The sequence below is a fragment of the Dermacentor silvarum genome, chromosome 7, assembly GCF_013339745.2.
Source record: "Dermacentor silvarum isolate Dsil-2018 chromosome 7, BIME_Dsil_1.4, whole genome shotgun sequence".
NCBI classification, from domain to species: Eukaryota; Metazoa; Arthropoda; class Arachnida; order Ixodida; family Ixodidae; genus Dermacentor; species Dermacentor silvarum.
The window spans coordinates 59,623,709-59,639,955 of record NC_051160.1 but is presented as its reverse complement, the minus strand read 5'-3'; the positions used below and the strand labels follow the sequence as shown (position 1 = coordinate 59,639,955).

The 16,247-nt window shown below is 49.6% G+C and overlaps 1 protein-coding gene across 2 annotated transcripts in view; it reads left to right on the top strand.

The window, feature by feature from the left end:
* The window catches only part of LOC119458091 (sprouty-related, EVH1 domain-containing protein 1), a 74,872-nt gene that overhangs the window by 35,344 nt on the left and 23,281 nt on the right, over positions 1-16,247 (top strand). For both annotated transcript variants that reach the window (XM_049670748.1, XM_037719907.2), the window contains exon 2: positions 6,344-6,708. In XM_049670748.1, the coding sequence (XP_049526705.1) occupies positions 6,344-6,708 (365 nt within the window). The remainder of the gene's footprint in view (positions 1-6,343; positions 6,709-16,247) is intronic.

Here is a 16,247-nt window from a genome sequence, read left to right as displayed (position 1 = left end):
GATTAAAGGTCATTCTCTCTGAGTTCCATTAAAAGCACGGATGTTGGCCCTTTTATCATTTTTTTTTTTCGCATGGGCGCATGCCCGGTATTTTACCGTATAAGCTGAGGCGATCGGTAGCTTAGCTGTGCACTGCACAGATTTCGTGAGACGGCATATGGAGAATCAGTCTTTTTTTTTTTTTTTTTCTATCTTCCCGCGCTGTGTTTGTGTTTTCTCACCTTCCTCTACGTATTTTTCTTTTTAAGTTTTTTAAGAGCCGTCAGCGGTGGCGACGACGCCCTGCGTTTCTCTTGCGTTCGCATCCGCATCTCTCGGAAACGGGGGGGAAACGAAACTTGCGCGAAGGCAGGAAGTTCCAGACCACGACGGGAGAGGAGGAGCTTTACTATAGCTGCGATGGCGGGTAGGGAGGGGAGAGAGAGTAGAGATACGATACGAGAACACGCCGGCAGCCGCGGTCGTCTCCTTTCTGTTTGCCGCCTCCTCCGCTAGCTGTGTGTAGGCCGCGCGAAAATCCGGGTGCCTGCCTGTCTGTCCTTCCTAGCCGGAATCGGCGGAAAATCCGCGCAAGGCACCCACTCCGGCAGCCGTAGCGAGCTTTTCCCTTCTTTCTTTTTCCTCGGTGCCAACAGCGGAGACGCATCGGAGCTCGGTGTAAGGGTGAGCGCTAGAAGTGGGTGAGGAGGGTGAAGGGAGAGGCTGTAGCTGGTGTAGAGGTTCTTCTTTACTGTTTCCGTTTTCTCTCTCTCTCTCTCTCTCTCTTTTAACAAAGACTGACAAGAAGGAACTTCCTGCCGCGGTAGATCAGTGGCCATGGCGTTCTGCTGCCGAACACTAAGGTTCGACTCGAGGCGGCGGCGACGCGCGTAAATCGGGTAACTTGATTCCCACCGTCCCTATGTACATTTTACATTGCGCCACCATAGAAGTCGTCGCCCTCATCTGTGGTGTAGCGAAATCTCAACCAGTGGAGCGAGCCGTTGGGTATAGTGAAAGTGCGCTGGCTGTTTTGTTTAATTTTTTTTAAATATTATTTTCGACTCCCGGAAAAGAGAGCAAGACGCTAACATTGGAATGAAACGCGGAAACTCCCGCGTATTTGCACCTATTTAGGTGCGTGTTAACAACTCGCAAGTCACGAAATTTAGAAACGGAGCCGCCCACAATATGGCGCCCCCCATTTATCCCATTGCGCCGTTTCGGTACGTTAAGCCGTGGCCTCCGAGATCGCGTCACGCGCGCTCAGCCCGCGCGGCGGAGCCGGATCTCAGAGGCCACGGTTAAGCACCGTTTGTTTTTGCTAGCGATAACTATGGCGCTAATGTCTGTGCGGGAGCTTGTGAGCATGGCGATTCAGCTAGCGTATAGGTGCGATTGCTAGAACGTAGGTTTATGTGCCTGAACATCGCCCTTCTGGCTTGAGATAAACGCTGCGGCTGTGCGTATGGGAAAACTTGAACAAAATATTTATTTTGTGCAATACAGTCGGAACCCGGATATACCGAACCCACATATAACGGAATTATTGTGTAGAAAGAACGGCAGTAAGATTCCCCTGAAAACTTTGTACACAATTTTTATTTTATATATCGAATTACCTGAAGTATATCGAACTTTTTTCGTGATCCCCTTCAGATTCGGTATGTCCGGGTTCCACTGTATAACATTGAGAAATGGAGTAGCCGAGGTATACTCTTTTATGTCAGTCTCTCCAAGCAACCCATGTACAAGAGAACAGAAAATATTGCGTCAGGAAGACAAAGCGTCATGTGCATAAAGGCGCAGGGACCTCAGCACCTCCGTACCAAATCATTCCCGCGTTAGCTGCAACCCTGAGGTTCCAAACCCTAGCAATCTTTCTGTTGAAGATCTATGGGAGCTGGCGTCGGAGGGGAAGTACGCACGGATGGGCGCCCGTGAAAACGGGCGTCAAAGAACGCGTGCGCCTTGCACGGCCCCGTTGCCGTTTCGCTCTTGCTAAAATGGGCAGGCAGGCCCCCGCGGGGGAAAGGGAGAAAGGCGCGACGACCGGAAGTGTGTGACCGGAGAAGTTTTCAACCTCCTCTCTCTCGCTCTCCTCTGCGTCCTCCTTCGAACCCCTCGTCCTTGTAGCGCGGATCGCGTCTTTTTGGGAAACTTTCTCTCTCTCTCTCTCTCTTTTTTTTATACTTTCAGCGAGCGGTGTCGTGAGCGTCTCTTCTTTTATTTTTATGGCATGATAATAGGAGGGAGTTGACGCTGTTAGGTGACACGTACTGCTCTTTGTCGCACGGCAAACAATACGGAATCACAAGAAACATTTAAAAGCGCAGAAATCATTAAGAAAAACAGCACTTAAGAACACTGAATACAGTCTGAGAGCATGAACGCATGCAAAGCTCTGCACACGCGACCACGGAATCGCTTAATATAATACAAGAATGCGCACAGACATGTATAAACAATCTTCTTTCGCGCCACTGGCCTTCTGAAGGGATAGCTGTCTCGCACGCCGATCAACGTGGACGGTGTCGAAGCGCTTATTCGTTTAGTTTTGTGACTTCACTGCGTTGCGTTTTGGACCGAGTAAATTTCTGAGGTTGTGCTATAGTGTCTCGTCGTCATCATCATCACGAACGTTTTATTCTATGTCCTACTGCCGTATACAGAGGGCCTCTCTCGCAGTCCCGTGAATATACCATAGCCCTGCGTTTACCGAACTTAACCCCTTCATAGGGCGACATATTTTCTTAGCTAACGAAAATTCCTGGCACCCATTGACTGCATTCATGGCGCAACATCTGGGGAGGTATTCTGTAAGAGTCCACCTAGTGGACAAGTCAATTTAGTCTGCTGTTGAAGTTCTGATTTGCTGGGCTGGGGTACGCATCAGAAGGAGACAGGTGCCTTCAGCCAATCAGCACTTCAGCAGCAGACGAAATTGACATGTCCACTATAGGTGGACTCTCACAAAATACCTCCCCTGCTGTGTGTGTGTGTATACTATGTGTAGCGCAGATGAGTAGACATGGCTAAGTTTTCAAGTTCTGAAAATACTGTTCAGTACGGCGAACTGTGAAGAAGAAAGTTGTCAGAGTAGTCGACTGCTGTTTTCGCTCGTGCTGTGCCCGTTTGTTTAAAGACGGGTGGCTTGTCTATACACCCTGAAACATTACGTAGTGTGGGGTCGTAGGACGAAAGACCGAAGTGAAGGAGCAAGAACAAAATGGCGCAGGCACCGTACGCAGCCTTTGCGAAACAACCGACCAAGGGTCGCTATTCTGTATCCGCCATCTTAGCAGCTTTGATTGGCTGACAGGTCTGTTACGCCCTCTCTCTGATTGGTTCGAAACGCCGACATGGAAGATGTTGACAACATCCGGAATAGCATACCGGGTGAACTTTATCGATGAGTCTCAACACGCGTTTATCTCTGTGTCAGAGCAGATGATAGTAAGTGCTTGTTTATTGAAATGAGTTAGGAATATGAAGGAAAGTGCTGCTGAAGTGCGCACTGTGACTATCTAGACCGAGAGCCTGACACCTGAACGATGGTCAGCAGAGACGAACAGAGGTGTTGGAGTAAAGGACAGAGAGAGAGGATAGTGGACTAGGGGGAGAACTGTACTATGGATAATATTTATTAAAAGTGACTATAGGTCATCATTCCACCCGTGGTTGTTGTTGACTTGAGTGGTTGTCAACAACAACCCGTAGTTCGCTCGCAGGATCACTTCGTTGAGTGCCTTAGTCACGAACAGACGATACCATGGACGAGGTAGAGAAGGACGAAATTGTGGTCCGGTCGTCGTTTAGTGGCTGGTCATTCATATGTCGCCTTCCGATAAATTACGTAATTTTTTAACGGCCGAGTGATCGATATCCTTCCATTACATCTTTGTCATCTTTCCGAATAGAGTTTGTTCATTATCAGCTCTTGTTGTGCCGTTCATATCGCTCGCGTTGTTTTGTCGTGCAGGCTGTTTCAACAAAGTGGGGTCCTCCAAGGATCCCGCAATAACGCGTAAACGCTTCTTTTCTCTCTCTCTCTCTCTCTCTCTCTCTCTCTCTCGCTTGCGCTTTTCGTTCGATCTCAAGACAGGGGCACCGACCCGAAAGATGGCGCAAGCGGCGGTGAGCTCGCCTCTGACCTTTCCCCCCAGTTCGAGCTGTGGCGACGGTTCAAATGCGAATGGCGAAATCTGCGAAGAGCCTCTTACGTGTGTTGTTTCACGCATTAAAGGAAAGACACAATTGTCGGGATTCGTAAACTTTCCGTAAGCTTTATATAAACATACCTGTAGGTGCGTGATGGAGAAAGTCTTACGAATTTGGTCGCGAATATATAGTCGCGAAGCCTGTGGCGACTTAATACCCCACTATAGCAGCCGTTGTTGACACGACCCACAATGGTAGCGATGCCTGTTTATTAACGGCTCCGGTGCCACTAAAGATGAGAAATGTCCGTACGAAATGCTTTTGACAAACACCCTTGCAACAATTGCGCCTGTGTTTTAGTGCGATACCTTTACAGGGATAAAAACTGGGCCGACGGTGTTGTTGTAACCCTGCTTGTAACACGGGCTGCAGTCGCGGAGGCAGTGAAATTAAAGACGTGGGTGAGTTCCTGATAACAGGGCACGATGTTTTCTCGTAAGCGTTTTAATGCGGTAGCATTAAACGGATAACAAGTTGGCCTTCGGTGATGGGTATCTCCTGGGCAGATCAACTGGCGAAGTAAGATCGAGGGATCGGGAAGGGAGGAGCAGCGGAGTGGTGTGACGTAGAGGGGCACGTGACAGGAGGAGCGGCGGCGGTTGTGAGGGTGTGCTGTGGGCACGCTGGACTGTGCATGCGCTCCACCACACTGCGCTCTATGGGGTGGTTGTTAGTAGACCAGAACTGTTGTTCGTTCGTATTTATTTATTTATTTATTTATTTATTTATTTATTTATTTATTTATTTATTTATTTATTTATTTGTATTTTGCAACCAATAACACGTGTAGACAACTTAGTAACAAACAAAATACAATAGATATATATAGTTGCGCATGGTTAAGTTGCGATAGTGGCTGCATGATATGTTATATTGTAATAGACGTATCTTGCTTATGAGCAGCAGAGCAAATGCAGTAGCTGTGCTGGTGTGTTTCGGTTGGCCACAGGTGAGGTTCTACATTCGCAGACAGCAGGTAGTAGGCACCAGCAGGTCGCATTGGCATAATAACTCACACATGGCCACGAATGGAGGGAAGTCCTACGGTTGTCCATAGGTAATCATCGAATGATAGTTTCTCGGGATGCTATCGCATTACAGCCACTGCAGGGAAGCATAACGAACGACCTGGGACCTTTTACTGCGCCTCGAGTAAAAAAAAAATATATAATAATTGCACTGAAGCTTGATAAGTTCCTCGCGTGACACACAGACGAGCAACAGTTGCAGGCTCAACATTACTATAATACAGGAACAAGCATTGTTCCCGCTCAGTGGCGCTGCGACCGAACGTTCTTCTAAAGTCTCGGTGGCGTCAGCACTGCCTTGCTACAATGAAATGCGGCCGAGAACAAGAAGAGATTGACTTTTCACTCTCAGTTTCGTTACAAAGTAGTTTCATTGTGCTTCACTGGACAGTCGGGAGCGTTCATGCAGTTGGTTTGCTTGCAAGGGCAGAATCATCACCCAGCGCCTGCAGTAGAATGCCAGGCGATCAGCCAGACCCCAGCATTTCATTAAACTTTTCTCTCTCTCTCTCTAGCAGAGAAGCAGCTTCACTATAGCGGAACGTTTCGTTTTAATGAAGCAAAATGCACCGTTTTTCACTTTTGTTCAAACGGGGTTTCGCTTCACATGGCCACGCACTCGCAAATGTGCAGTCGTCTCACAATGGTGCCTTCCTTGAGTGTCTGCTCGGCCTGGACCTTCGTTCACTGGAATACTGAGCGTACCCCTTGTAACAAATGCATTCGATTCATCTCTATGGCTCCCGCCTCTCCGTGGCAACTGTGTTCTCTTTGTTCTCTCATTAACAAGTTCTCTTTGTTATCCATTAACAAGTTTGATCTGCACGTGTTATTAACACGTGCGGATAGTAGGTCTCGTTTATTTCTTGTCCCCTTCGCATGCTTCGCATGCCCAATCCCCTTCGCATGCCCAATGACTCGTTAGGCATACGTTTGTATATATGCGCACGTAGTTCGTGCCTTTTCCAGATAAAAGGTTGTTAAAAGTAGATCGCTGTGGTGTCGAGCTCCGTCTCTTGTGTTTTTGGCGCTCTTGTATAGTGCCGACGAGGCTAAAAGCCCTCGTCGACATGTTATCAGTTGCTGATCTGCCCCGTCCCGTGCGTGTGTTGCAGTGGCGGCTGCCTGGTTCGTGTGCGGGCCCAGGTGATGACGCGGGACGACTCGACGGGCGGCTGGGTGCCGCTCGGTGGCGGCGGCCTGAGCAGCGTGTCGGTGCGCAAGCGCTGCGACCTGCAGCCGGCGCCCAACAACGCCGTGCCCGGGGGCGGCACCTGCTGCTACCAGATCACGGGCGAGCGCGAGGCCCGCGTGCTCCTGTCGTGCGCCATCGGGCGGGACTTCACGTACAACAAGGTGATGCCCACCTTCCACCACTGGCGCGCCGGCGAGCACAAGTTCGGCCTGACCTTCCAGACGTCGGCCGACGCCAGGGCCTTCGACAAGGCGGTGCGCATCGCCATGGAGGACCTCCTGGACGGTACGCTATATAGCTGGTGTCTCGTACTGCCGCTACTGTTACTACTGTACGCACACGGCCCGCTTACGGTATACCGTCGTACGGTATAGCGCGGGGTTGGTGTTAAAGAAAGTGTTAGTCGGCATGAAAACACTAAACACCGGAGGAAGCAAAGACGTAAGACCAATCTTGTGTGGTGACAAGCTTCATCAAGTGCCATTCTCCTTCTGTTTTCTCGTGGAGAAAAAAAAAAGACCTATGCCCCACATCTCTTAATTCCACGTGGTCATGTGGGAGGGATCCTGCATGAAATCTCGTACGGTGCCATATAAACCTATATATGATTACATGGGATTTATGGCATGGTGCATACAGATCCTTGTCTTTTTAACAGGATGGAAAATCGGGCTTCTCCCTTTAGTCGTTCTGTAGACAGCGGACCTGGCGGTTAGTCGTGGCACTTCCTGCCACGGTGTGCGCGCCTGAGTTGTGACAGTTTCGTATTGGCCGTGCTCGCGCTAGCCGTTGCAGAACGGAACTTGGGGACGTCCCAGTCCTTCCGTGGACAAGGGAGAACTCTTTCAGCTATTCGTATATCAGCCCAGCTTTCACACGTTGTACGCCTTCGTTCCCTGTCCTACAAGATTAGGAATATGTTCCACACTGATATGGGAGGAGTTGCTTTACTGCCTTGAAAGACGTGCGATTGCCCGTTCTTGTTTACCTTCCCTTTCTGACGTGGCCCTCGGATGAAGCCGCATTCTGCGAGCACAAAAGGAAGCCTGTATAACTAAGTTACTTATCTCAAGTCGACGCCCGTTTTTGGCAGTGACGTTTTTGCAAACGCAGCTCCGAATGGTCCGGGGCCAGTTGCGGTAATCTTCTATGTGACGTCCCAGCAACACCTAACACGCAGGGACCCCACCCAATGCCTAGCGTATAGGTCCCGTAATTGGAAGAACTTCGGGAGCCTGCTTGTACCATTTTCACCGGTAGGTTCCCGGCGGCGGCTCCGATCTGGCCATCGGAGCCACGGCGTACGTTCTACTACAACAAGGCCGTCTGTGATTATAAGTGGAGTGCCCACAGACTACGCCGAGAAATCTCTTGTAACGCCCCTTTTTGGGATGCGAACCTCAACAAGCAACCGAGCACCAGACCGGCCGAAGTCGTTTAGAAAGACCTGTAGGTTCCAGCGGCATCGGGATTTGAACCCTGTAGCTACCGCATACAGTGTGAGTGTTCTACCGTTAGGTCACCGCTTGGGTCGAGCACAACCAGGCTTACTGCATCGGTGAAATACACAAAAGCTCGTAACAGAAGAGTTAAATATTGGACCACTGGTTACTCCCGCATCAAGGACTTTACAGCCTTCCGTTTGTTTATTTAGAGTTTGTGGGAAAGAGTTCAGATGTTACCTTTCCAGCCTCGCGAATGCATGCTTAGAAGCGGTGCCTGCGCTTAGGTGCTGTGTTGCGCTTCTCTACCACATGGCTGGCTAAAAAAAAATGTGACATGTCGTCCAGCTGCACGCTTGAAAACGCGCTCCTTTGCGGACAAGAACAAACAACGAAACAAATAACCGTGCTTTCTATTGAACAAGGTCATTGCGACAAAACAAAAAGAAGGAAAAACCTACATCGCTACAGAGACTCATTGAACAAATGCACTGCTTCGTTTCTTCGTCGTTATTGTCCTTGCGTAGAGTACGACCTCTCGCCAACGTCGACAGTGCAGAAGGAAAAAAAAAAGAAAAAAACAGCTGTTGCTTGCGAAGCACGACAACGTGTTTTGTGACTGTATGTCGTGAATGTGTTGCCGTCGAGAGCCCGTGTGTATGCTATGGCGCAAATGGAATGTCACAGGGGACAGTTTATATGTGATGTAACACGTATCAGCCTGCCAGAGCCAGTGGAACATGCGCTCGATGAACGTAATGTGCTTCCGGCAAGTGGGCCCAGCTATAGCATCATTTGTCAGGTTTCTGTCAGCCCCACACGCGTATAGCTCCGCCTTATTACCGTTGTATAACGACACGTGGCAAGGGAAAAAAAAAGGAAAAAAGCAGTGTCGGCGTAGCGTTCGACCGAACTTAGAAGACAACTTTTTTTGTGTCGCACGCTGCAATATTAGACTTTTTACCCCTTCCGTAAACGTGTTACCATTCATGAAATACCGGTTCAGCGGTGACGTAAACATGATGAGGATGACGATGATTTATTTACATCCCCTTTGAAACGGGGCGGTGACAAATAGTCACTTAGCCTGCTTGAGTTAATCAGGTATGCTATACATGTTTTGCATTTTGCATACATCTCCGCAATATTTTTCTCTCCTTAAAACTTCTATATCTACCTTGTATCGCTACCTATGCCTCTAACGGATCCGGTCCTATCAATCGGACATGAGCAGCAGCATTGGTATCGCCACCTAGTAGCGCGGTGTTTAACCAGAAAGAGCACAGATTTATTACGGCTGTATACAGTCAAATAAAATTTTATTCAATTCAATTTTTACGACTATGGCCAACCGTACTCTTCTTAGCTGCTGATGTTAAAGCGTCAGCAGCGAAATAGTCGTTTATATACAGTTCTTCCTTTATTCTCAGTCGACGAGACCATTCGTGTACACTAAAACGTTTATAAAGCGTTATTGGTGGACAAAATGTCACAAAATGCTGCTACCATCGTTTTTACTGCCGTCCACGTCACCGGTAAGCCAATACGTATTCCATGAAGGGTATTACGTTTACAGACAAGGTGAAGCTCCGTGGTTATCTAACCGCGAACGCATTGCTGTTTGCCGAGTACAGGAACGCCAGAGTAACAGACGGGCCGGGCACGGCAGCACTGGTGGCGCTATTTTGCGGCCTTTTGGTGAACCACGAAGAGTCTTGACACTGTTCTTGTGCTTCGTGCTATTGTTCTCTTCGAAATAAGAGTCACTATACATTCGTGATTATGTTGCTGCTGGCGCTTTTTTTTTTTTTCGAGCAACTTGCTAGTGCATAACCCGCCATTGCATAACCCATCATCCCAATAACGATATTGTACGCTGTGCTCGAGCTCAACGTCTCAAGATGGCGCCACAAGCGCTGCTGTTGACGTCTACGTATCCCGTTTACCGGTATTCCATAAATGCTCATACGTTATAGTGACAGACTCGCGTTATTTCGTGCCTGTAGCGCTTTCTCCTGGTGCCCTCTAATCTGAGCAGACCCAGGGCAGGAATGAAAAGGCAACAAACTTTGACTGAAGTACAGTGTGGTCCACTCTTAGTACGAACACGGCGCAGCGTGGTCGCACTCCGCGGAGCGCCAGCGCACACAGCACCGCCGCGCATCGAAGCTAAGCAGAGCAGGCGCACAGGGGCCTGGATGCGGGGCTTCGTGTCATCTGCTAAAGCACGGGTCTGCTAAAGCGCGGGAGCGCGCCGTGCTTTAGCAGACGACACATGATGCAAAGCTCCACCTCCAAGCCCCTGTGCGCCTGCGCCGCTTAGCTTCGATGCGCGGCCGTGCCGTGTGCGCTGGGGTTCCACGGAGAGCGGCCACGCTGCGCCGTGTTCGTACTAAGAGTGGACCACCCTGTACATTGACGTATGAGCGGTGAGCCTACGATCGTGGTTCTTTGTGTCTAGCGCTGACGGGGAGCCTACTTCAAATGTGTATCGCTTCGGCATGCGGTGCTGCGCGCTCGAGACCCTGAGGCAACGGGTCGTGTGACCCGCGTGCTGTGCGGACTGTGTGACCTCTTACCCTCTTAGCAAACTGTGACCTTTGTGTGGATGGTGCCAAATGCTCGCGACAAGCTTCTTCATTGTCTTTCCACCCAACCCCCATCCCCCCTTTCCCCCCATTTCACTTTACGCACGCTGCTTTGTGGACTGCAACGTCTGCTCGGCACTTTTCTCACGGTGAGTATTATCCGTGGCTGCTTTTTTATACCGGTGCGCCTCTCTGAACCATTACGGGTGGAAGCACCGATGTGCGGAACACCTAGGAACTTTTGTTTTCGTATTGAGTCCTGTAGCGGGCTGCGTGTAAATAGATTTCATCTTGCACTCTGGTACCTATACATTGTACGCTTAAACCCCCCATATGCCTTTCCTGATTGGACCTTAGTGAAATGTCCGCATTTTAGTCGAACCGGGATATATCAAACCCACGTATAACGAATTATTTTGTATATCAAACAGCTGTAAAATCCCCTTGAACATGTATGTAGTGAGGTTTTTTTTTCATATATATCGAATTACCTATATATCGAACTTTCTTGTGATCCCCTTCAGATTCGATATATTCGGGTTCTACTGTAATTGGTAAATAAACAAATATGTTCTACAATGCCAGTAGGGGGGGAGGGGGTTTCGAGAACGTGGAGAGCGGCGATGTTGGAAGGGCTATCTCTGAAATACTACTTCGCTATATCCGGAAGCGCAACGAGACAGCATTCGGTACTTGCAATCCCCTTTAGCGAATCAGGCTATATTTACATGGCAGTTAGGTGAACGGGGGAGCGTAGTCTTGTTACCACTGCCGGCTATAAAGACTGGTCACAAAGCTACATCCTCAGACTGCTCACGCCTGGCGGCGCCTAGCTGTGACAGGACTGTGAATAGGCTGCTGGTCTGCTATGACTCTCCCATTCTAAGATTATATGGTAAACACTTGTGCGTCAAAGCAAACCGATCTGCCGGAAATTACTGTTCCGACTGTTCGCACTTGTTGGATGAGCAGTTGCAGGACAAACTGGATGGTATCTTTAACATGTATGGTAAAGTGCGTCGGCGTTCCCGGCGTAACCGAGTGAACGAGCGACGCGGATGAAAGAGCGAACGTGGAGCTCAGGATGAAAAAAAAATGAATAAAAAAAAAAAGCGTCGAGAGCGAAAAGCCCGCGAGGAGGAAAGCGGAGGAGGAGGGTGCAGCGGAAGCATGAGGCGGAAGACGGAGGAGGAGGGTGAGAGGAAAAGCGTGAGAAGAAAAGCGTAATGCCTGCGGCGGCGACCGCTACGAGATGGCGCCAGAGTAGCGCGCCATCGTCTGTTCCCCGATGACTTCTTTATCCTTCTTCGGTCACTGCTTTTCACCGGCTGACAAATGTTAAACGTTATCCCTCGACGCACGACGCGCCTGCATGTATCAAAAGTTCCACGAATGTCATCGATAGTTCTATCCGTTTGCTGTTGTCACGTACCAAAGCTTAGTTCCACGAATGTCATCGATAGTTCTATCCGTTTGCTGTTGTCACGTACCAAAGCCTTTTTTTTTTTTTGTAATCTAATTGTATGCGCGAGGCGAATTGTGCAGTACTTTTTGAAAGCCACGCAGGCACCAGCGATTACACTCGAACCTTCGACGAGTCGGTATAAAAGCCGACTCTGCCACATAAGTCTCTCAAATTCTTTGCCTCAGTGTATCGCGAAATGAAAACACGTATAGAGCGGCGCTCAAATGTCGCATCGTAATTGTCGGGGAATTTTTGGATTCGATTTATCGAGAAAGCACGTCACAGGTAGCGCGAGGCCTGGGCACTATGACATCAACCTATAGGAAGGCCTACGCTTCCATTGATGACCGTGCCTCACGTACCCCGCGCGTAGTCTTTTGTGTCACCGTACAGCGAAGCATCGGGTGGCGTGTTACGGTGTACGTACGCGTAGTCCCCCCCGTTGAAATGGTTGAGCCCTCGCTCTTCGAGCGGGATGGATGTAGCGGTTCGTAGAGTTCATGGACGTAGCGGTTTATGGTCGCACTCGGCGACGCTGCGAAGCCAGCGACTGTATATCCTCGCAGCAAGAAACCTTGAACGCTAATCCCGAAGGCCCGGGATGAAATCCCGACCGCGGCGGCCGCATTTGTACCGTGCGTTGGGTGCACGTTAAAGAGCACCTCAAGTGGTCTAAATTATACCTCAGTTCCCAACTACGGCGTGCATCGTAATCATATTGTGGTTTTGGAACGACGTAAAACCCCAGAACCTAATTCCTTGAGCGTTCTTTTACGTACATCGCGTACCGTTACTGACACCGGGTTCCGAATGAAAAGCGAACGAAACAGTGTCTGCCACCCGCAGCTCCGTTCATTTAATACGTCTAGAACTGCCCCCCTCCCGCCTAGGGTACATACCTTACTTATTTTCCCTCCCTTAGTTTACTTTCTCAAACACTCCCCTTACCACCCGCGCATCGCCACGCCCAACCAGTTTTTTTTGCGCCGCGCGCTCTCCGTCAATTACCGGGCCAGTCGTTGTTTTTACTCTGTGGACGTGGGAAGAAAGAAAGGGAAAAAAAAAGACAAGAAAAAGCGAGAGCTGCTCCTCTAAAGCGGCCGCCAGCCGCCTCCGCCGGCAACGACCCCCTCAAGCTTCCTGCCGTGCCTGTCTGCCTTCGTGCGCGCGCGCTGGTTGTGGTAGCGGCGGTGGGCGCGCTATTCGACCGCGCCGGGCGCTTGGGGGTAAAAATAAGTCGGTGGGGGCTTCGGTTCGTGAATGAAGCCGGCCAACGAAAGAACGCGACGGCCGAGAAGGAGCCGAGGAAGAGAGCCTCTATCTACGTCTCCTCTGCCCGATTTCTGTGTTCGGCGTTTACTTAAGAGTTTCTTTACTTTTTTTTCCCCCCCCAATTTCTTTGAGCTTTCCGCACACGCATTCACTGCCATCGTCGTTCGTACACTTTCGGCCGCTTCTCAGCGCCCGAGGTGGCGAGCAAGCGTGACAAGAAATATGGAACAACGTTTCCATCTCTCCTATCTCTGATTCTCTCTCTCTCTCTCTCTCTCTCTCTCTCTGTTACTTTCTCATCTGACGCTCTCGCTGCGTCTAAGCACGCGTAAGAAAGTTAACAAACGTGGGGACGCGGGTACTGGAAGTCATGAAACGAAAGGCGGAAAGAGCTGCTCGGGTGCGTAGTATTTATACTATATACGCGTGTGAACGTGCGTGAAGAGAGCGTTACGGTTCAGAGTATAACGAGCGCACGCAGGAACGACGCCGCATCGTTCTACGCCGGTTGGGCTTTTGTTGTCGCCTTCTTTCCTCCCCCACCACCCACAACCCCTCGCTCCTACTCTGCAAAAAAAAAAAAAAAAAAAAGCGTGACTGGGGAGAGGAGCGTTGAGCGGGCGTACTTGACGTACTGCCCACGTGGTCGATCGCGCTTGCGCGGAGCAAGCGGCCGGCCCCGCGTTGTTTACGAGGCTGTTCCTGACGGATAGTGGTCACGCTTGCCTTATTTTTTTTTTCGGACTTTTAGTCAACCCATTTGTTTTCGTTGCGCTGGGCTTGTACGAAAGAAAGCCGAGGCACAAAGATTGAAAATAGTTTGATAATTTAGCGGAAGAAGAAGCAAGAAATGATCTCGTAATGATGAAGAAGTGGAGTTCTTTTCGGCAGAAATGGCCGTCATGATGGCCCAGTCACCTTTGGATCGGTTACAAATTTGGCGCAGTCGACAGGATTCGCTGCGGTGGCGCCGTGAAACCCGCAAGAACGCGCGACGTCTGCGTCGTGCTGAGGATCACTCATGACAATCTTGAAAGCCCTGGCCGTCGTTTAACTTCAGCGAGTTCAGCTTGGCGTTGACTATGATCAGAGCTCACTCGCAGCGAGTTCAGCTTGGCGTTGACTATGATCAGAGCTCACTCGAACTGATCTTCACCGTAGACGCACTGTGCAACGTTCACCGACTTAACGTCCTCGCGGGCCGCCGTAATGTCGACGCGCATTGTCCAGGGAAAGTCGCAGCGGCTCAGGCGAGCTGCACAATGTTCTGTACTCGACTACGCCAAATATTTAACTGAACCAAAAGCGACCAGGCCATCTTGGCGGTCATTACTGTTTGCGCCCAACATTGTCGGCGGTTTCTCCGGCTAAGAAAGAAGCGGTAGCACAGCTGTGTGTTTAGCGAGGCGTGGAAAACTATATACAGTAGAGCGCCTCTATACAACGAACGCCTCAACATCGAAATTACATTTATAACGAATGAATAATTCTGTCCCGGTTCTACTGTGAGCTGTGCAGTGCGCGATCTTTACAACGAAGTGACCTGTATAACGAATGATTTCGGAGGCCCCAAGAACTTCGTCATAAAGGCGTTCGACTGTAGCCGTCTTTTGAGAAATGTGAGGTTCGTGTGCAAGGTTGGTCGCTTCAGTTTCTGAGACGATGCGTGCCGTCTTGGTAGACAAGGTAACATGTACCGGTGGCACAGACGAACGGCCTAAGTACGTTAGCACAGAATGTACTACCACCATCTGCTACCGCGCGACATAGGTGCTTTTGGCCAGGTGTGTGTGGCACGTGACCTTGCACATTCCAGAAAATCTCATACGTATCTCGAAAGGTATATATATATATATATATATATATATATATATATATATATATATATATATACATATATATATGGTGTGAGGGCCCTCTATGCCGCTGGGTGGGAATAGAGGAATAAGTTTAATGGCGCCTGCAGAGTTCTAGCGCCGCCGTTAACAGGTGGATGCATATTTTGAATGGCGACAACATACTTTCAGCAGCCTTATATGAGAACAAGGAGCGCGCCCAGCAAAACTGCTATTCTTATTCTTTTATTCAAAAAGAGAACTTCCATGAAATCGAACTAATGCAGGTCAGCTTTGTACGTTCGTGCTCGGTTCCTTAGTGCTGAAAACTTTTCCTTGCCGCGAACTTCTCGCCCCACTCTCTCTCTCGCGGCGGGGCTCTGAAGCGACGGAGATGTTCGTTCCAGACAAGTTGCTAGTGCGGATCGTATGGAACGGATAGATTCGCAGTAGCATAATGTAAAAAAAGGTAGAGTTAGAGGAGAGAAACAAGGTTCATCTGGAAATAACGGAAATCGGCGATCTACAAACGAAGGGAGGCAAAACGCCTGCGAAAGTAGGGATACGGGGAGAAAAAAAAATAAGAAAGATGGCGCGAGCGCAGCACGCCTTCAGTGGCAGTGGCGCCACCGAGCGGCCGCGGCGGCGACTGCGCTTGTGTCAAGCCCTTTCTCATCGATCGTAGGTGGCGCGCTTGTAGTTCTCCGTATTGGGGAGGTGCCACCGGCTGCCGCGCTCCAGCTCCATGCCTTCTCCCATCGTGCAGTCTCCAGCTATCGCTCGCTGTTTCGTTTCCTTTCTGTATTCCTTGTTTTACGCTATGCTGACCGAGTCAATTCATTTCGCCCACTCACATGGTTCCTTCCAGAACATAAAGATGTTTAAAAAATGGAATTTTGTCCGTGTTTACTGCCCAACGTTTATCTCGTTGGCCATCTTTCTCCAGTTTCAGAAAAGTGATAATGAGTCAATAATCATTACGCCCTACTTCATCGGGCTTATAACGCGCGCTTTTTGAATATGTTGCAAGCAAGTGCAAATGGCAGACGCTCCCGCTTTACCGATGCTTTCTATCGTCCGCCCACAATTAATAGTCGAGGAGCAATATGTCGATACTCAGGCAGTTATCGTTATAAGAGTCTACACTGAAGAAGAAAAAAAAAAGAATGGTGTTCTACCACTACGCGGTACATAATCAAGTTGGTTTTCATGGTTGGGTGCA